General features: G+C 44.6%; 1 protein-coding gene across 1 annotated transcript in view; it reads left to right on the forward strand.

The window, feature by feature from the left end:
* The window catches only part of MAPKAP1 (MAPK associated protein 1), a 171742-nt gene that overhangs the window by 77748 nt on the left and 70954 nt on the right, over positions 1-23040 (forward strand). The window contains 2 exon segments of the mRNA XM_044268449.1: positions 3706-3882; positions 14669-14778. Coding sequence (XP_044124384.1) covers positions 3706-3882; positions 14669-14778 — 287 coding nt within the window.

The following is a 23040-nucleotide window of genomic DNA, read 5'->3' on the forward strand; positions in this document are numbered from 1 at the left end:
TCTGTACCTACCTCATCTATAGGATGACAGTACTATCTGTACCTACATCATCTATAGGGTGACAGAACTATCTGTACCTACATCATCTATAGGGTGACCGTACGATCTATACCTACATCATCTATAGGAAAGCAGTACTATCTGTACCTACATTATCCGTAGGGAGGCAGTACCATGTGCACCTAAATCATCTATAGGGAGACAATACTCTGCGTACCTACATCATCTATAGGGAAACAGTACTATGTGTGCCTACATCATGTATTGGGTGACAGTACTATCTGTACCTTCATCATCAATAGGGAGGCAGTACTATCTGTACCTACATTATCTACAGGGAGGAAGTACTATCTGTACCTACATCATCTTCAGAGTGGCAGTACTATGTACACCTACCTCATCTATATGGAGACAGTACTATGTGTACCTTCATCTATAGCATGGATGTCAAACTCATGGCCCTCCAGATGTTGCAAAACTACAACTCCCATCATTCCCTGATAGCTGTAGTATGCCCAGGCATGATGGGAGTTGTAGTTTTGCAAAAGCTGGAGGGCCACGAGTTTGACATCCCTGATCTATAGGGAGGCAGTACTATGTGTACCTACATCATCTATAGGGAGACTATGTGTGCCTACATCATTGACAGGGAAGCAGTATTATTATTATTATTATTATTTATTATTTAAGCGCCATTCATTCCATAGCGCTGTACATATGATAAGGGGTGCACATACATAATACAGACAATTGCACTAATCATAAACAAAATGAGTTACAAACTGGTACAGAAGGAGAGAGGGCCCTGCCCGTGAGGGCTTACAATCTACATGGTATGGGAGAAGGACACAGTAGGTGCGGGTTAAGTTGGTCATGGCGGTATAGAGGCAGCAGGGTCACTGGTTGTAGGCTTGTCTGAAGAGGTGGGTTTTCAGGTTTCTTTTGAAGGATTCCACTGTAGGTGAGAGTCTGATATGTTGGGGTAGCGAGTTCCAGAGTATGGGGGATGCACGGGAGAAATCCTGGAGTCGATTGTGGGAAGAGGCAATAAGAGGAGAGGAGAGAAGGAGGTCTTGTGAGGATCGGAGAGTGCGTGTGGGGGTGTATCGGGAAATTAGCTCAGAGATGTAGGGAGGGGACAGGTTATGGACGGCCTTGTATGTATTTGTAAGTACTTTGAAGTGAATTCGTTGGGCAATGGGGAGCCAGTGAAGGGATTGGCAAAGGGGAGAGGCAGAGGAATAATAGGGTGAGAGGTGGATTAGTCGGGCAGCAGAGTTGAGGATAGATTGGAGGGGTGCGAGAGTGCTAGATGGAAGGCCACAGAGGAGAATGTTGCAGTAGTCTAGGCGGGAGATAATGAGGGCATGTACAAGTATTTTCGCAGATTCAAAGTTAAGGAAAGCGCGGATGCGGGAGATGTTTTTGAGTTGGAGACGGCAGGTGGTGGAAAGGGCTTGGATGTGCGGTCGGAAGGAAAGGGCAGAATCCAAGATCACTCCAAGGCAGCGGGCTTTGTTGACTGGGGATAATGTGCAGCCATTGATCGTGATAGATAGGTCTGTTGGGGGGGTTGAACAAGATGGGGGAAAGATTATGAATTCTGTCTTATCCATGTTAAGTTTAAGAAAGCGAGAGGCGAAGAAGGATGATATAGAAGATAGACATTGTGGGATTCTAGATAGTAAGGTGGTGATGTCTGGACCAGAGAGGTAGATTTGTGTGTCATCAGCGTAGGAGTGATACTGAAAGCCATAGGACTCTATGAGCTGTCCCAGGCCAAAAGTGTAGATAGAGAAGAGCAGGGGTCCTAGGACAGAGCCTTGTGGGACACCAACAGAGAGGGAATGAGACGAGGAGGTGGTGCAGGAGTGGGAGACGCTGAATGTCCGGTCTGTGAGGTATGATGTGATCCAGGAGAGGGCCAGGTCAGTGATGCCAAGAGATGAGAGAGTTTGCAACAGAAGGGAGTGGTCAACAGTGTCGAAGGCAGAGGACAGGTCAAGGAGAAGGAGGACAGAGTATTGTTTCTTGGTTTTGGCTGTGAGTAGGTCATTGGTGACTTTGGTAAGGGCAGTACTGTCTGTAAGGGTATTGTCTGTACCTACATAACCTGTGTGAAGACAGTACTATGTACACCTACATCATCTATAGGGAGGCAGTACTATCTGTACCTACATCATCCGTAGGGAGGCAGTACATTGTATACCTACATTATCTATAGGGAGACAGTACTACAGTATGTGGACCTACATGATCTATAGGGAGGCAGTACTATCAGTACCTACATCCTTTACAGGGAGTCAGTACTAATGGGGGCAGTACCTGCTCATTTACAGGGAGGAAGTATTATCTGTAGCTAAATCACATGCGGGCAGTAGTAATGGAGGATTACAGGGAGGCAGTAATGTCATTATTTAAATCATTTTCTGGGCAGTACTACCTGTACCTACATCGTTGTCAGGGAGAGAAAGGGAGCCAGTACTTGCTGACCCTACTTAATTTGGTAGACATCAGGATATACTGCTTTCCCTAGACAGGGCATTACCACCTTACACTGAGACATACCTAGTGGTCACCTTGGGGAAATGTTCCTAAATAATACTTAAAAGAGGTTGTCCAAGGGTTTTATACTGATGAAATGTCCTCAGAATAGGTCGTCAGTGTGTGATTGGTTGGGGTCCGACTCCCGTCACCCCTGCCGATCAGCTGTTCGAAGAGGCCGCAGCACGCCGGTGAGTTCTGTGGCCTCCTGACAACTTACCAAGCACGGTAGCGTCCATTGTATAGCGGCTTTGCTTGTTATTGAAGCTCAACCCCATTCACTTGAATGTGACTGAGCTGTGCCTAGGCATGGGGTTGATGAAGGTGACACCCTCGCCTAGGACTGAACATGTTGAAATTCGGTGCTTCTTTCCCCAGCACGTGCTGCTGGGAGAGAGTCAGGAAACTCCCGTTTGGGGGAACACATTGGATTGTTGACCAATCTAGCAATGAGTACCAGTCTACCCATAGGAAACCCTTTGCAAAGATGGGGAGAACAAGCAATCTTCACACAGTTACTCCCCAATTGCATTGAAACCTGGGACTCCACTACTGCATGTCCACCATGGACCATAGACACAATAGACGAGAAGTTCATTGACATAGATGTGAGAGTTTTCTAGGCACATTCTGTTACCTTTGCAGAGGCTATTGTGCAGAGATGGGGAGTAGATAAGCTGTGAGCATCATCTATTATGATATTGGCTCCTGTGATATCTATACAGAGGTGTTATTTGTGAATATAATCCTGCATGTTATAATAATGAGATGACTGATGAGAAATGATCTCTACAGAACAGGAAGTCTCCACATATTGTTTGGCTAAGGACGCATTAACATCTCCATTAAGACGTTCCAGCTGCCTGATCTGGCACAAATGTCAGCTTTCGGTCGGACCACAAACCGATGCATGCAGATCACCGCCAGATCATATTATATTCAATAGGGATACGGCGGTGATCTGTTGAATCCGGCAATGCCAAATTCAGAACAGCCTGCTGGAAAAGTTCACCATAGATGTGAATGTGGCCAGTTCAAAAGTGCAGAATTTTATATAGTTTTTTTTTAACATAGTGACATGGAAATAAAAAATAATAATATGTTTTACATGCATCTTAAGTAATTCCTGACTCTCATCTATTTTATTTTATTTGCTTGCAGTGACAACGTGGACTCGTTCTGCCTGCATATTGCCGAGGATGACGGAGAGGTTGACACAGACTTCCCCCCTCTTGATTCCAATGAACCCATTCACAAGTTTGGTTTCAGCACCCTGGCTCTTGTAGAGAAGTATTCATCCCCTAACCTGGCAGCTAAGCAGTCACTATTTGTAAGGATGTAAGTATGCGATTGTAAAATTCCAGTATGAAAATAGGTAAAACAAAAAAATGATCTAATTTGAGATAAAACCTTGGACTTCAAAGTTGCAAGTTTTAGCTAAGTTACAGCTGACATAATCAACACCTATGGGACTATATTGATACAGAGTCTTGATACAGATGCCTTCTATCTAGGGCTGCAGTAAACAATTATTTTAGAAATCGAGTATTCTATCGATTATTTTTTACGATTAATCGAGTAATCTAATAAGAAAAAATGAATTAAGAGACTGTTTTCCTTTATAAAAACTCATCAGACCCCCTTCCATCAGTCCCCAACACCCTTCCCCCCTGTGCGATCAGTCCAAGTGCATCAGTTCCTCCAAGTGCCATCAGCTCCATTCCCCGGGTGCCTTCAGCTCTTCCCCACCCCAGTGCCACCAGCTGCCCTCTCAGTGCCACCAGCTTGCCCCCCCAGTGCCATCAGCTGACCCCCTAGTGCCACCAGCTTGCCCACCCCCCAGTGCCACCAGCTTGCCCACCCCCCCGTGCCACCAGCTTGCCCACCCCCCAGTGCCACCAACTTGCCCACCCCCCAGTACCACCAGCTTGCACCCAAGTGCCACCAGCTTGCACCCCCAACTGCCCCCTAGTGCCACCAACTGACCCCCAGTGCCATTATCTCCCCCTCCTAGCCATGCCCCCAGCCTTTCCTGTAGGGGAGCCGCTCCACAGCTCCTCCATCTTCTCTGCGCGCTGCACTGTCGTCCTGACGTCACACAACGTTGGTTCAAAGTGCGTGGTGCGGGCTGGCGTGTGACCACGGAGCGGTAAGTAATAGCAAGCGCTCCACTCCCGCTCTGTGGTCAGATGCCACAAACGAATCCTCGATGCAAAAAATTTGCATAGAGGATTTTTTTTGTGTTGAATTACTCGATTTAAATCGAGTAATCGTTCCAGACCTACTTCCATCACTTTAAGAGATAAAGAGGCAGTACTGTCTGTTTCTGTCATCTGCAGTGAGAGACAGGGAGGCAGTACTATCACCATTTAAAGGGAGAGTCAGGGAGGAAGAGCTATCTGTGCTTACATCATTTACAGGAAGATACAAGAAGGCAGTGCTATCTATACCTACACTATTTACAGAAAGAGACACGAGGGCAGTACTATCTGTAGAGACAGGGATGTAGTACTCTCTGTGTCTCCATAATTTATGTGAAAAGATAATGCAGTACCAGATCTTTCTTAGCCAAGCAGTCAAAAGTCAATAAAATAAGGTTACAAAAAAAATCATAGGGTCTCATTTACTATTCTGAAGTACACCTAAATTAGGCGTATTTCAGGCGTTGCTTGGGCCCGTCTCATTCATCATTTTCTACCCCTGTTTTAGGCGTAGGAATCGGTCTTACATTTACATCTGGCGCTGGATGCGCCGAAGTTATGGAGAGGCCTGCACCTCTTCATTACTTCGGCGATCCACCGCCAGCTATGGGTCTTTATTAAGACCAGCGTCTAAAACGCAGGTCTTAATAAATGTGCCCCATAGTGTTTAATACAAGGACATCTCCCTGGACAGGGCATTGTGTAGCGATATCTAGAGGTTTAATGAATGTTATAAGTCACATTTGTACTACCTGGGCCACCAGCAGTAGTAGTGTAATAGGTTATCTACAGGTAACGAAAAACTAAAAAATAAAAGTCATAATATAATGGTGGATAGCTAAAAAAAATAAATTAATTTAATATTTGTGCCCTGTAACTTGTCTTTATTATACAATAGTAAATGACGTTTGCTGTGGCGTGCAAAGCTTTCTTGGTAGGTACAGTTAGGAACTACGTGTTCTATTATCGTCTCGTTTTAGAACAGTGTTCTCTATGTTCTCGAGGACTGGGAATCTTTACTGTTCTGCTTTCCCTGACGTGTAATATGTGATCTCAGTTGAAATGTGACCTGGTCATTAGCTTGGTGTTTTACTCTTTGATGTCAGTAGATGTGATCATTAGGATAATCTCTACCCTAAACTGTAACAGATTTGTTTGCCCAGACTGAACCTTGCACCTCTAGTTACTATTGTTAAGGCAATTTGTAGAAGACGTGAAGGTTTTGAACTTTTGATCAGTAGCCCACCCAAGGTTAGTGTCGGGAAAATAGTGTTTTCGGAGTATGAAATTTCCCTGCAAACTACACCCAAACCACCCTCCTGACAGCTTATCAGTCCAGACTCCACCATTGACATGCACATGGAATCTGGCCGGCTATATAGTAGCATATGGCGATAATGTGTCTACCAAAATTCCTACTTCACCCCTTTTTCAAGGGGTGCAAGTCAGCCACCTATAGAGAAGAGAACAATCGGACCCCGTTGGAGTACAGTAGGGTTGTGGAGGAGCAGGTGAATCAAAGATTGTCCTTCTCCATTCCACTTCCTGGTTTCGGGCGTGGGAAATGACAGGTGGGGATTCAGCCAGGATTGGCAGAATGGTCAGTCCAAGCCATCTACTCTGTGTCAAGCCTGAAACCAGGTACTGGAGAGCAGGAGATGATTGTTTTTTTATCTCAATGATTTTATTGAGGTTTTCACATTACAGGAAACACAAAAACACCATAAAATATCAGCCAGCAAGCATGCTGCGTAACAGAACAGCAAACAAAGAAAAAACATTTGTCAAAATGATTACTGCCACCACAATGTCCATGGCCCTGGCCTCCAGAGTAGATAAGTCTCTACATAGTATAGTGATTCTATGAGCACCACATAGATATAGAAAGTCAAATTGCAGCGCTCACCTGCGTATCGAGTCAGAGGCACGGATACAGCCAGGACAAAGCCAACGTAAACTGCATAAAAAGCATAAAGGTCCAGCTTCCGATAAAACGATATCCTTTATTTGATGCGGTAAAATCCATACAAGACAAGACAGGTGCAGAATCGACGCGTTTCGGATCTTACATTAACGATCCTTACTCATGATATATCATGAGGGATATCGTTTTATCGGAAGCTGAACCTTTCTACTGTTTATGAGCAGCACATGGTTCTACCGCATCAGTTATGTACCCTCAACATCCCTACAGTGCCCCTCAGATTACTATTCAATAAAGGGCATCATGATCGGTTTTATTCTGGCTCAGACAGATGTACAATATATGCCTTTCAATTTTTGAAAAGATTATGAAGTACATTTGCTTTTACACCTTTCAGTTTCCAACAATTCAGAAGATGTTTCATCTGATCAGTGACCTTGTCTGATGCGGGCAAGGAAGGTTGTAGTCAGTGAGGCAGAAGGCATCCTTTAGCTACTACACATACTATGTGGACTAGTTTCGGTACATTTTTTTTATCCTTCTAGCTCTTTCATCATCGTTCGTGTCATAATAATGAAACAAATAGGGCATCTGGGAGAGTGGAGGTATTCTACACCTCAAATCTATTAAAAAGGTGTGTACTTGATTCCAAAAGGACTGCCGGGCACCACACTCCCATAAACCGTGTACCACCTATGCCACACAATGGGTTAGTTAGTTAGAAGGATTCTCGGGAAGATTAAAGAACTTGAGTGTCCCTCCATACCTTGTTTGAAACATATTTACTCATCAAATTCCACCTCCTAGAGGCAACAGACTCCTTGGGGGCAATTGTTTATGATCACATTTTACTCATTTTGGGTTAAACTGAATTTTTTCAATTGGTCTTTAATAAAAATGTTCAGCCATTTCTAAGATTCAGAGGTTAAAAATCAGTCTGAGTTTGCTCGTTCATCAGGCAATTGGGGGCAGTATTACACAGCAAGATGATCGCTAACGAGCGCTCGTTGGCCGAAATATTGGCCAGTGTAATACAGCCTTAAGTGTTTCTGAGCTCAGTAGATCAGAGATAAGAGCCACACATGGGCCTTCAGATGACAAGATTCAAAGAAAACAGAAAGTGACAACTTGCAAACAGACTGACTTTTTAATCCCTGTATTTCTGAAATGGCCGAACCTTTTTAATAGAGACTAAATAAAAATGAAAATGAGGAAAATGCAACCATACAAAAAATGCCCCTGAAGTTGTAACATAGTACATAAGGCTGAAAAAAGACATCTGTCCATCCAGTTCAGCCTGTTATCCTGCAAGTTTATCCAGAGGAAGGCCAAAAAAAAAAATGTGAGGTAGAAGCCAATTTTCCCCACTTTAGGCTTTAGGGGAATAAAAAAATTCCTTCCCGACTACAATCAGGCCATCGGAATAACTCCCTGGATCAACAACCCCTCTCTAGTAGCTATATCCTGTAATATTATTACGCTCCAGAAATACATCCAGGCCCCTCTTGAATTCCTTTATTGTACTCACTTGTCTATAGCCTTTAAAGGGGTTATCCGGGAAAAGATACTGATGACCTATCCTCAGAATAGGACATCAATATCCGGTTGGCGAGGGTCCGATCAGCTGTTAGACGAGGCTGGGCGCTCAGTGAGCGCCTTGTCCTTTTCCTAGGCCAGGGACGTCACTGTACTTGTGTACTTGTGGTCATGTGGCCTAAAGGCAGCTCATCCCCCATTCAATTCAACGGGATTGACCTGTGGTACCAAGCACAGCCACAATGCTTGGCAAGCTGCCGGGGCCGCTGTGGCACTCACCAGAGGTCCGGTGAGCGTTGCGGCTCCCTGAAACAGCTTATCGGTGGGTATTGTGGGACCGAGGTGATAATGATGACCCATCATTTTGTAACCCAGCCTAATTGATCATTATCTGACCTCCATATACATCTCCTAAATCCAGTATCCATCTTTACCCTTTGCTTACTGTGAAGAATAGCAGCTGAATTCATGTGGATAGGGCAAAGCTGCAATTCCCAAGACAACCCGTGAAGGAGAGTGGCACTGTTACGGCAGACTTTACTTTTAGGCTACTTTCACTCTGGCGGCAGCAGGGTCCAGCAGGGGAACAGCCTGCCGGATCCGTGCTAACGCTAGCCCACCGTGCCGCCGGAAGTCCGCTCCGGCCCCATTAACTATAATGGGGGTGGGTCGGAGAATGTTGTAGTTTTTGTCCAGCTGCCTCTCGGCATGTTTGCAGTGTTATAGTGAATGGGGCCGGAGCAGACTACCGGCGGCATGGTGGGCTAGCGTTAGCACGGATTCGGCATGCTGTTCCCCCACCAGAACAGCCTGCCAGACCCTGCTGCCGCCAGTGTGAAAATAGTCTAAGAAGATGAAAGTCGAGCTCTTATTGGATGCTGTGTGCCACTAAGCCAGTTTTTCTGCTCGACTGTTTTTTTTTTTTGCCTAATGAGCAATATAATGATTGTCCATTGAAATAACTTGCATTATCTGTTACATTAAACATGGCATCTCATGACAGTTGGAGAACAGCCATTGGTCACGTCTTGAGCTGCTTCTGTAGTTGCGTGGAATAGCTGTCAATTTCATCGGCAACCCGTGTACATAGCTATGTGTATGCAGGGTCATATACTGTGTCTTCATGAATAGCCTATATCTGGCTTCAGCTACAGTTACACATCTGTAATATATAGAATTTTTTTGACAGTTTTAGATTTAATTAGTATAATTAAATTTAATTTTATAATTACATCACGAAGAATCCGCGCCGAAATTATCGTGGGCTGTTGTGCCTTGACCTGTCTAATGGTTGATTTGGCGGGGTTCTCCTGAGCATGCACTGCATGCCTGTCTTCTCTTCTGAGACCTAAGAGAGCCGCTAGTGTTTGCAGTCGCGCTGCCCACACTCGCCGCTGCCAATGCAAACAGAGCGCCGGCCACGTCCTGCTCTGAATACCCAGCAGTCCTTGGCTGGAAGCGGATTGCTAGGAATCAGCAGCGGCTATCCGCAAGGGCAATCAATAACTGTTAGAGAGTAGGGAGGGGGAGGGGGGCAGCCAGATCACACCCTGAGTACCTGTGCCCAACTGGGAAGACAGGCCATGAAATAAAGCCATTAGCTGTCTCTTTTATGCCAAGAGCTGAAATACATCTGTGTCTCGTTTGTGCTCCAGCTGAGCGAACAGGCATAACCAAGGCTGGCAACTTCTATACGTTCCTTTAATGATCCAGGTCTGATTCCTTGCACTTTTTTGGCGGGTGTTGTTCATGGTGGCTATAGAAGACTCTGGGCTCAAAGTCCACCTAATCATAATGCCTTGTAGTGCCCCTTCCTGGTATAAGAAATATACCCTCATCATTTTATAAATCCATTACTGCAGTGCTGAGGAAATCAGCTTTTATTCTGCAGGCAAATTAGTGATTAAGTGCATTGTGGGTGGGCCTGCGCCTTTCACCATAGCTTAAAGTGGACGTGTCCCCTCTCCTGACATGCCTGTTTTAATTGCTACATGCATTCCCCAGTGTAATACCAATTCTGGAGGATCTATTTTTATGGCTCTATCTTGTGCCATTCCTTTGTTATTTGTACTAGAAGTTCTGAAGGAATTGCTAGCAGTCTGCAGTAAGGTTACAGAGGGGTGGTAACCAGTTGGGGGTGTGTCTCACTCTATCCAGTCAGTGCTGCCATTGTTAGTCTGTGCAGGTTTACCCCCCGAACTGGTTACCACCTCTCTGTACCCTTACTGCAGACTGCTAGCAATTCATTTATAACTACTAGTTAAAATAATAAAGGAATGGCACAATATACAGACGTAAGAATAGATGCTCCAGAATTGTTATTACATGGGGAATGCATTAAGCCAGTGTTTCCCAACCAGTGTGCCTCCAGCTGTTGCAAAACTACGACTCCCAGCATGCCCGGACAGCATTTGGCTGTGCGGGCATGCTGGGAGTTGTAGTTTTGTAACAGCTGGAGGCACACTGGTTGGGAAACACTGCATTAAGCTATTAAAGCAGGAAGGTCAGGAGAGGGGGACAGGTCCTCTTTAAATTTCAGGGTAAGGTTTTCCGGGCATCCTCGTTTCTAGACCTGAAATCCCATGCGTTCACTGAAAATTCAAAGTTAGGCGTCATGTACACGACCATATTTTGCATCCCTGTCCAATTTTAATTTTTTTGTGCTGTGTCCATTTGGTAAATTATAGAACAGGTCCTATTCTTGCTCCTGGTCATTTCTAGTAATGGGAGTAAAAAAATAATCTGGATTTTGCAGACCATATATGGACATGGTCGTGTGCATGAGGCCAGAGGCGCATGCGCGGTACAGTACGTTAAGGCTAGGAAAGAGCCAGGAAAAAGGGCCCTTCTGCGCTTGTGCCAGATTTTGCTCTTTTAGCACAGACGTGAGATTCAGTCGCAGGGGTGATGACACAGGGGGAAGTCTCAGCCTGTCAATCAAGCCACAGTGGGAGGGACTCGGAGGTGAATGCGAGGGAGTAGGGAGCACTGAATGTTGGCCCCACCCACGGTGCACTTAATCACTAATTTGCATACAGGATAAAAGAGGATCTTCTCAGAGTTGCAAAAATGGATTAAAAATATATATTTCTCAGGTCTCATGCACACGGTCGTATCTGTATTTTGGTCCGCAGGCCACCGATCTGCAAAATACAGATGCATTCCACATATTTCTCACTCCCATTAATAGAAATGCCTATTCTTGTCTGCAAAAAGGACCAGAAAAGTTCTATAATTTGTGGAACAGCCACACAGATCCACAAAAGAGGCGGATGTGTGCATATTCCCATCGGAACGAATGGGTCAGTGTGCTATACCCCTAAAATACGGATAGCTCACCAAAGAAAAATACGGTCGTGTGCAGGAGTCCTTATCCTGGGAAGTGACACTTCTAGACATTCTGACTAGCTCTGTAACGAAAGTAGCCACATTAGTTTGCAATGCGATTGACGCAAAAGGACACTGCAAAATTGAAGGGTGACTTGTCCATATGCAGGATGTGTCAATAAAGTTGTTGACTTCAAGAAAAAATATGGGCTCCAGAATTAATAGAACCATGTAATAAGGTGTTACATGGTAGAGTGCTTTCTACCCTCTGTATCTGCATCACAATATCAAGTTCATTTATAATATCTGAATTGGGCCTGCAAGGCATGTCAGAGAAACAGCAACACATCTTCTCCTCCCCCGAAATCCCCCACCTCTTCTTCTCCCTCCCTGCCCCGGCTGAAACAGGCCGTGGCCATAAAGGAAGATGGAGAGACGCGTTAGCTGAGAATGATCGCTATCATTAAAGACAGGAGGAGGTTTCACTTATCACCGCCAGCTTTATACATGGCAGGTTGGATGAGGCGTCCACAGGTAGAGCAGTGGGATACAAATTGCAAGGGTCCTACAGCCATTCTGTACACGCGGTAACAAAAGCACAGCCTAATGAAAGAACACAGTATCTCATCCTTTATATGTATCCTACACTATCCATCAACAGTAGCCTGGTGTTATATCGGGGGCCTTGGTCCGTCGCTGCCCCACTACTTCTATTAGGAACGTTATTCATTGAACTACTACTGCTCCCGTTTTTGTCATCACCACCACTCCCATCCTTGCTTCTAATTGTAATCCTGCTTCTGCTGTAAATGCTGAACAGCTCTCTCACTCCTTACCTGAGCCTTAGATATTCTAGTCCTAGTGAAAGTGTGCTTATCTCTATCTGACTGCCCGTGTACTGAACCTTGCTTGTTACCATCTATGATCCCCCACTGCCTGTCCTGACTTCGGATATGTTTTACGGATATGTATGAACTCTACCTTCCCTGACCTTGGACTGTTTCTTGACTATGAGCATTGCCTGACCCCTTGGTCCTTCACACAAGTGTCTCTGACCTACGTGGGTGAGCTGCAAGTACATTGGGACTATTCGAAGAGGCCTGGTGGTTCTCCTGCAGTGAATACCAGATCTTTTTATAGGGGTTAAAGGGTTAAAACCAGTGTATAGCCCTAAGCTAAACCAGTTAGTTGGCACAGTGGTCCACCCCCACTGTCCATTACGGTAAGCTCAGGCCATGGATCCCGCCGGCCTACCCTGTATGGGCCTACTGGAAGTGCTTCAAGAACTGTCCCAAAAATATGAACACCAGGACCCAATACTGTCATATTTGTACGTGTCCCCCACCCCCCACCTAAACTAACCTAAACAGTTAGTTGGTTCAGTGTGTCCAGCCTCACTGTGTGTTACACCAGGCTTGTGTTTTTAACCCACAAGGCACAAATACATTTTATGAAGTCCCGATTCACTATTTGTTATTTTATTTGTATCCAAAGAGTGGAGACAAAAAAAAATCTGACTTTATAATCAATTAGGTTGTGGAATTACTAATTTTGTTATATATGGATTCATTAAACATGGAGAATTTTCAAAAATTCTTTGTGTATTAAAAAATTTCAATATATCTCCTTATTGGAAAATCTGCTTGTGATTTTGCATGAATATCTCATTCCTGGGAGAATCTCCAGTAGCCATTTCCAGCACTGGAGGAGCAATGGGATCCTACATGACATCTAACTGACCATAAGTCTTGGTGAGATGTATCACTGTGCACCTACATTTATGGTCACTTGGACAAGCTATTGCATAATCTGAACAAAAAGTAAAGGCAAGCGAATAAAAGTTTCATTCCAAGCTAAGTAAGATTAGTCGTAGTTTATCTGTCACAAGTAGAAATTGCACTTGAAATGGTTAGATTATTAGTACATATTGGATAGGTTAGGTCCCTTTTACATTCCTGCATGTAAGCTTTTAGCTGAGCGAAGTGGGCACAGGCAGAAGCCCGTTCTGCCAAGCTAATCCTGGCACAGCACATCTGCTGTGTGAACTTCATTCCAGACCGGAATATAGCTATAGTATGGGGTCATCATTCAACATGTTCTGTAAGATTATTTTTTTACACCCAAGACCAAGTACCAGCAAGAAGTCTTCCTCTGAGCACCTACCCTCCAATGATGGCCAGGCCTTATAGAATGTCATCCATCAATTTTTGTGGGATTCACCGTCCATCTAATGTATTTCTTGGTGTCTTGTCTCTTTCCCGAAGGTGAAGGACTGTACTGTTGAAATTCAACATGTCTAATCCATTGTTCTCATAGGGATGAAGCCAGAGGTGTCTGGCAGTAGCTTATTCCCCTTTTCCCATTAAGAACACATGCACGCTTGACCGAGCCAAGTAGAGGAGGTAGATGTGAATAGCAGTTGGCCAATCGTGCATTCGGCTGGCAGTTATTTAACCAGCTCGCCCTTCTCCCTGGTGAGTCCAGTAACCTTTGCTGGACCCTCCATAAATGCATTTTATTGCTGCTTTTATTCATTGGAAGTATTTTACAGCAGGTTTTTATAGACACTGTATGCCTGCTTGTTGTGGGCTTCTGGTGCTTGCTGGATTTCATATGCCAACCTTTCATTATCACTTGGTCACATTGACCTCTGGTGTTAAGGGTTTTATACAAGCCCCTGCTGTAGCAGGCTGATAATATAGCTCTGTTCTTTCATTTTGCTTCGCTCAGCAGTTTCATTACTAAGACTGTATCAGAGAATCACTATATTGGCCCTTTATAAAGCGGGTCTTTAACATGAAGCCCTTCTTTGATCCCTTAAGCGACGGTCCATTGTTGGATCCTGAGTGCTTTACTCTTCCACTTTTACTATACACCAGGTTGTTGATTGAAGCTCTGACTTGTAAGCAATTTGAGTCCTTTGCTCATCACTTTCAGGAAATTCATTTTCCAGTATGGCATCCTCTCCATGATTTTCCCTTTGATCATTAAAGATGTACTGGAGACCAAATCTCCTGAACAAGAGGTCTTACCTGAGTATCAGTACTAGATCCAATTCTGCAAGCGTATCACTGTACTTTGACTGGTTACCAGTTACTAACCATAAGTCCCATTTCTTTCCATATTCCTCAAACAGAAATGCAGCTCATGGATTCTCCTTGATTCAAGTTGACAGTACGAATGTGCCGATGAGGGAGATCTTAGAGAAAGCTCTGAAAAGAAGAAAAGGCTCACAGAGGAACTCGGGTAGGTGCAAAAAAATGCTGCTCTCCGGTGTCATTTTCATTCTTTTAGCTTCTTTACTCACCCCTCTGTGCCTCTGGTCTCTTCTACTTTCTGTGGGCAGGCGGCAGCTTGTCATATGTGACAATCAAGCATTTGCATTTCCCAGGAGTGCAGAAGGCTACGGCCTTATGCACACGACAGTTACTTGGCATCCGTGTCTGATCTGCATTTTTTTGCAGATTGTACACTGACCCATTCATTTCTTCCGGTCGCTGTCCACATCTATGTCTGTTACAAAAATTATAGAACATGTCCTACTCTGGTCCGCAGAAGAGAGCAGCCATTTCTATTGATGGGAGAATTCAAAATGCAGAAAGCACACGGATGGTGTAGAGGGAGAATATAGCTGTATACTTCTATACATTTAGAAGTAGGAATGAATGAATGAAAGGTGTCAGGGCTGCTTCACTATGAGATCACTAGGCTGGCTACTGGACTAAAATTTCGACCACATGAGAAATGACCAAGCATGCTACCAGAGAGGAAAATGTAATGAACAATAAAATCCAACAATATTTTTATTGACTGTATATTGCTATAATATAGCGCTTGCTGTACTCTCCGCTCCCTGGTCTGTGTCCTGACTGCATATGGTGTCAGCATCAGGAATTGCGTGTAGGTGTGCACTGTGACTTTGCGCTGGGTGACTGTCAAGTCCCAGTGCAGCGCTGCGCCGGCAGAAGAAAAGTGAGTGGTGACTGCAGGAAGAGCCCGCTGGATCTGCCCAGCGGCGACACCTACCAGAGCTGGAGAGATAAGTTCATTTGTTTTATGTCTTATCTGAAGTCTGATTAAATATTGGGGGTCTGATCTGATGTCTGATAAAGTGTAGGGGGTCAGATCTGATGTCTGATAAAGATTGGAGGTCTAATCTGGGATCTGATGAAAAATATACTTATCTGATTTCCCTCCTCTGTATTCTAGGTGCGTCTTATAAAGTGAAAAATACAGTACTTTATTTGAAATGTCCTATTCATAGCTTAGTAATACTATTCATGGGGAACATGCTTTTATTGTACTGGAAGACCCTGCCTGGAGGTCCATTGTTGGGCAAAATTGGATTGCTAACCATAGATGTCTAGGATACCTCAACAACACTTACATGTGAGATTCCTCCGATTTCTGGGATATCTCCACATACCGTGTCCATGAATGGCTGATCTAATACATTCAGAGCATTTCCCAACTAACTTGCAGTTTAACCTGTACTAAAAAGTATTAGCATACAACATAATGGATTGATTGGCCCATAGAGGGTTAATAATAGTACTCTGACTTGATTTGCTCCTTTTGGCCACCCCGCCATCGCCAAAATGTACACATTCTTTTAGCCCGTCCGTGAATATATTAAAGTTGAAATTGTTCCCAAACCCTTCTCCTTTTCCCAACCACCAGTGCCCCATCCATCACAAGCTTTAACAAGCTATCGACAGGCGAGAGTAAAGGGGGAGCAAGTTTTTAATAAAAGTGGTGAGAGATAAGGTGGTGAAGGACACGGGAGAGCAATCTCAATGCCGTATTCCCAGGGAGAGATAAGAGAGCCTGGGAGAGATCAGATCCTCATAAAGAGAGAGCGAGATGGAGAGGGGACAGGAGCCTCATTCTGCTGCCAGCGTCTGCAAGCAATTTGGCTGCGCTCCAGAGTCTATTGTTCAACCCGGGCTGTGGGCAGCCCGCTCCAGATGTTCCAGCTGCACGCGTTCAGATTGTGCCAGCTGACAGCACGCCATGGTACCCAGCTCCTCTGGACGCCCATCTCTGACCGCTGAGATAGAATTAAATGATGATGATCTCTCTCCCAAGTTGGGAGACCGAACTATGCATATAAATCTCCATCCCATCGCAGCGTGAGAAGTCTATATCCATCATCACTCATAATGAACAAGTCGTTAGCGGCTGCAAATGGTCTGCTGGGCTGCTTTTCCCCAGGTTTCTTCTCCTCCTTTTGCCTTTTCTCTGTCTTGTCTTTTGTGGACTCCTTCTTCTTCTTCTCCTTTTTTTTTTTTTTTTAAACTTCGCCTTTATCTGTTGTATCTGTGAATTATCTCTCTCTGCTGCTGCTCGCAGGAAAGTGAGACCAGGTCAATTAATCACCGCCCAGGAACCCGCTGCCTCGTTCTTGAGTCTTTCTCAAGGTCGAGGCGAGTTCTAACTACTTCAGAGGCCAGCTGCATAAATACAAGGCTGTCCTGCTGCTGGTGTCCACTTATTGCTAATGTAAAGAGCACGAGGTTGACAAGACATTTATGGAATCCCAAGACTGTATCCTATCCTGTATCGCTGCAAGTTCATCACGTAGAGCATGCGCTGCACAATGTGACGAGATACAATACGACTAATGAAGCGTTCCAACTGTATGTAAAATGGCAGCGGTTAGGGCATGCCTCCGCTATTCCCTAGCTGGGATTGTGTCAGGACATGCGCCAGCCGAGCAGGCAATTATCGGGAAGCAACCTTTCCTGCTCATAAGTGGAAGAAAGATCTGCAACTACATGCAGTGATCACCTCTACTGCATGGGGACAAATACAGATTTATTGGAACCACATTTACTGACGAGGCACATCTATGGCAGTCCTTGCATCTGGCTGGAGTAGTTTTTTCACCAACATTTACGCCTGGACTGGCACAACTGCTGACACACCCCCGCCCTGCCCAACTGACAAATAAAATAGTCACAAGTCCCTTAAAAGGGTTGTCCGGGTTCAGAGCTGAACCTGCACATATCCCCTTCTTCACCCAGGCAGCCCCTTTGAGATGAGCATTTAATTTCATGCTCCGATGCTCTTCCTTCCCCTGTGTTGTATCGCGCAGGGCAAGGGCTGTTTGTTTATATTTTTACACTGCTAGGTCCTCATTATGCATTACCGGATATCCCCATTTAAAGGGAACCTGTCATGTGGATATTTGATTATAATCTAACTAATTATATACAATCATTAACTACTAAAAAGTACCTTAGATGTATTCACTTACTGGTGTGACAGATGGTTACCTCATAATATACACACAAAGATGCCGCATGCTAATGAGCTGATTTGAGTCCAGCGTGATGTCAGTGAGTCCAGTGTTTTTTTAATTCAGAGCTATAGCAACTCCCCTGCTGCTGATTCATATGGAAAATAACTGTCAATCAGCAGCAGGTAGGCGGGGAGAGTCAGGAGCTCATAAATATTCAGGACTCATCCTTTTGAGCTGGAGCTTTTCAATACAAGATGTTGGCAGATTGACTGGGTCAATTAAAGAAAGTGACCCAGCATTTTGCTAAGAGAATCAGTCACTTATTTATGTTGCCCTTAGATAGGACACCATAAAACTGGTGACAGGTTCCCTTTAAAGTGCATTATTTTCCCATTTTCTAAATGCATTACATCGCAAGTCTGCTTGGATTTCCAGCATTGTAGGCTTCATTGCAAACGACCATCGTTTTGGGCAAAGAATGTGGATCGGACTCGGACACATTCATTTCTGTAGGTCCGCAAAAAATGTGGACAGCACACGGATTTATAAAACATGTTCTGTTCTTGTCCGTTTTGAGGACAAGAATAACCAGTTCTTGTAGAAAAACGCGGCCGGTATCTGTATTTTTGCTGATTCGCGATTTGTGGACCGCAAATTGGATACGGTCGTGTGCACGAGGCCTTACAATTAAAGAATGCCATAGTCTGCGGCACTATTCTTACCATCAAAAAAAAGCCAGGATCCGCACAGAAACATGATGGCTCTCATTATAAGTCAAGTATTCGTTGTATTCATTCAAATAACATAGCTCGGATGGCTACGCAGTGAACGGAAGCCATGACGCTGGTGTGAACAGAGCCTAAGTGGTTTGAAATGACTTCCTGTGTAACACTGAAACAGTGTAACATTTCTTCACAGCAATTTGAATTGGATTAGCAAATATTCCTTATGCACCAGTCCCCCCAACGTATTGCTCTTGTGATACTGTGTAAACACGTGTACCCATCATCACGTCCGCACTACATCCGTCTATGGCTTGTGTGTTTTCCTTGGAACGGTGCTGCATTGCATGGCCCCGGGTGTTAAATTATTATATTCTCCTATTTTTATTTATTTTTATTAATTTCCAGGTAACGTTCTATTATACTTGGCAAAAAGACTATAGTAGCTGGTTACTGATTGCAAAGAAATATAGAAGTAATTGAGCCTCTTAAAGGAGTCTGGGGATTAGATATTGATGGCCTGTCCTAAGGGTAGGTCATCACTATCTGAACGGTGGGGGTCTGACTCTCCCACCACTCCTGCTCATCAGCTTTTTAAAGAGGCCGCATCAGTCCGGTGAGCGCTGCAGCCCTGCTCACAGCTTACCGTGCACAGCGCCTCACTGTATATAGTGGCTGTGTTTGGTATTGCAGCTCAGCCCAATTCACTTAAATAGGACTCAGCTGCGCCTAGCCCATGTGACTGAATAATCGTGATTTCATTGGCCTAGGAAATGGCTGCAATGCTCACCTGAGAGCCGCCGACTATTTACATAGGGGGTCCCGGGTGTCGGACACCCAAGATCAGATATTCATAGGCTATAAATATCAAAATCCAGGACAACCCCTTTAAAAAGTATGTTGTGTTTGAATGTCAAGATTGCTAAAAAAAAAAATATAATATAATAATCCTCCAGCGCCTTGATTAGGGCATTGGATTTGAGAGCCCTTGTACATGGGCGGATGATGAGGAACTAATAGCACTGTATCCGAGTGTATAAGGTTCCATTCACACAGTCCATAGTGTATTGCTGATCTGCAATACACCTGGCCGGCACCCCCATAGAAATGCCTATTCTTGTCCGCAATTGTGGACAAGAATAGGTCATGTTCTATTTTTTTCAGGAGCCGCAGACCGGAAGATCGCCGGGCGCGCTCCGGAAATGCGGATGTGGACAGTACACTGTGTGCTGTTCGCATCCATTCTGTCCCCATAGAGAATGAATGGGTCCACACCCGTTCCGCACAACTGATGTGGACCACGATTGCGGAACTTGTGAATGGAGCCTAATGTGGGCATAAAATACTCATTTACTGGCAACATAGTGCCACCTCTTGGAAGTGTCTGACGAGATGGTTCTTCTTGGGAGATTCGTCTTTGCATACTATTTTTTCATGGAGCATTACCAATAAGTCTCTCGTCTCTTTAGGCTAAATGGACACGATCAGGATTGCGTGCGGAAAATCCGCACCGTAGGTCATGTACATCTGGAGGAGCATCTGTCACCAAAACCATAAAAACTGTCAGTTGTTGGATCGCTGGAGGTGTTCTCACTGGGAAATGATTGGAAACGATCATTGGGCGATTATCTCCTTTTGTTTAGGGGCCTTAAATTGTAACTTTCACTGCTGCAGTATTATACATAAAGCAGTCTTTACTTTCTTCACATGCCACTGTTTTCCTTGAGCTTTTCCCTTAGTTACGGCTGTTTTGGACCCTACCAGTATGAAGATCTTCTCAAGATGGCTCCTCTGCCAGCTCTCTGAGGCCAAAACTGCTTTCGCTCACTTTACATACACACTTGCTGTAGCCAGCAGCTGCCTGCCAGCCAATCAGATTGGATCACTGAGAGACACGCCTCCTCATTCTGAAGCCTAATGCAGGCATGCAGTGTAAAGGACCGCCCCTCTTGTCTTCTGTTTACACTAAGGGGAAGACTAGGGAAGACACAGCAACAGTCTTTTAAGGGACCCATGGAAATGGAACAATAATGAAAGCTGTTATTATAAGGTAATTCAAGATATTTGACAACCATTGACATGCCTAGATCTAATAAACTAGCAAATTTAAAAAAAAATTACACTGTATCAGCTTATTGTTAGGAGACCATTCTCCCCATTTCCAGCCCCCAATTCTGGTAAAAAAAAGCAGGCCAGAACAACACAGCATTGGCAATACTGAAATTCTGGGCTCTCTGACTGAAACCCCATGAAATCCCATTAAAGTGAGTGTGGTCCGTTGGCCAACAATGGTTTCGATCATAAGATGCGGCTGGTGCTATTTTTTTCTTCTGTTGTTTTACTGTTCTTAGAATGGAAAAGGGATGCTAATGTGAACACAGCCTTAGTTGAGCTCCTGTAAGGCCAATATTACACCAACAGATTATCTGACCTAATTTCTGCCCAATCAGACCAATAGTTGGTGTGTATAATACAAGATCTGTGTGTGAAATTTGATTATCTTTCATATAGTCTGTTGGTGTAATACGGGCCTAATGCACATATAGGGTCAGATTTATCATAGAACAGGTGGCATATGACAGTCTGTGATAATCGGGCCGCCTGCCAGATGCTGCACCTAATTTTCGATGAGGTGTATACCTCGTCATAAATTAGGGGGACCGTCTGGAAGTCCGTGAGGCTATACTGATATCTACGCCACCAGTCCCACCCCCTCCCTCGTCACACCCCATTTTTCGGGAAAGTGGTGAAGGCAGCAGAGAAACACCACTTGTGCAAAAAGAAAAATGGAGTTTTCAATGCCAGAAAACTGGCATATATTTATTCATAAATTAGGCCTACCCTACTGCCCGGGCCCCTCACACTGATTGTACTTACCTTGCTCCCCTGCACCCGCGTTACTTCTGACTCCTGCGCGGCCACCACTGCATCTCCCCGTCATGTATGAAAACATCCGGCATCAGGGGGGCAGCCAATAGCAGGCTGCGACGGGGTGAGCCTCCCTAGCATCGTCTGCTCCCCCCGTCACCGGATGTTTTCATCCACGCGGCGGGTGCCGGGGAGCAAGGTAAGTACAATCGGTGAGAGGGGCCCGGGCAGAAGGGGAAGCATTTAAGGGTTTGGATAACCCCCTTTAAATCAGGTTACTGTTACTAATCACTGGAGCTGTGTATCCATTGATCCTGCAAGGGAGTGCTATGAGATTTCAGCTCTTAAGCTTGCAGATTTCTGAATGCAGCTCCTGATTGCAATACATGCTGTCACTCGGGATCAGTATGCTGTAAATAATGCAATGCAGAGTTCTACTACCTGTGAATTTTCTTGTACACTATGGCCAGATATTAGTTTTACAAGCTGCGCTTTCTGCAAAATATTAAATGTGGCCCCGGGGTATGTCCTGAGCACATTATAGAACTAGCACCTTATTTTACATCCCTGTCTGTGAATGGTCCAGGAATACTTCATCCTTTTAAGTACAAACGGCTCTCAGGTTATAATTGTTAAACAAGGTCCACTGCCAACATTTCTCCGGGGTGACCTGGATTTTCCACAGGTCATGACGAGTTATTAAGACGCAGCCGTCGAACGCCTAATACCTTTCAGCATAAATGAAAACATCTGTTTGTAAGTCGTGTCACAGCTGTCAGACTTTGCATCTTAAATTGTCTAAAGTGACACAAAATAGCCAAAAAATTGTCTGCGCTGTTGAGTAAGCATATCATCTCAGCGAGGCAGGAAATGGGAGAGTCGGTGATACCAGAGATCAGATGGCCGGCGTCTGGAGCACAAATGCTTCTGAATGAATCAAATGGGTTTTAACTGTTTCACAGCTGTAGTCTGCCGCCATGTTTCCTATGTATAAAAAGCACTGGAAATGTAATAAAATCTTTAAAATTGGCCAAAGTGCATGATGGGAGTTGTAGTTTCACAAAAGCCACAGGTTGGTGTCCACCGATCTAACGCTGACTGTTAAAGAGGTTCTCCAGGCTTGAGATATTGTTGAGCTATCCTCACGATTATGGAGCCTTCTACTTCCACTTCCCAAACAGTTACAGTGTGGCACCCCGAAACAGCTTACTGGTGGACGTATCGGTCCTCTACCATTCTGACATTAATGACCTCAAACATAGGCACGTTGAGGGGGTTTCCAAGACCTTTCTACTGGTGACCTATCCTCTGGATAGGTCATCACTATCTGATTAGTGGGGGTCTAACACTCAGGACACTACGGATAGAGCTATGTAGTTCCAGAGTCGGGGCTACTCTGAAAAAGCAGATTGACATGGTTGCAATATTTCGGACCCCCACCTATCAGATGTTGATGGCCTGACATGAGGATAGACCATGAATAGTAATAAATAAATAAAGTGGACAACCCCTTTAAGCATTTTCCAATGATAGAAACATTTTGTAAGCGTTCACTGTATGCATGCGTATTTCTGCTGATTGATGGAGGTATTTCATCCTTATAAACATCCAGCTGGAAAGACAGAATCTTTAGCATTGGCTCTAAGAATGGAAAAGGAAATACCTAATTGATAA

The sequence above is a fragment of the Bufo gargarizans genome, chromosome 9 (assembly GCF_014858855.1).
Source record: "Bufo gargarizans isolate SCDJY-AF-19 chromosome 9, ASM1485885v1, whole genome shotgun sequence".
Classification (NCBI taxonomy): domain Eukaryota; kingdom Metazoa; phylum Chordata; class Amphibia; order Anura; family Bufonidae; genus Bufo; species Bufo gargarizans.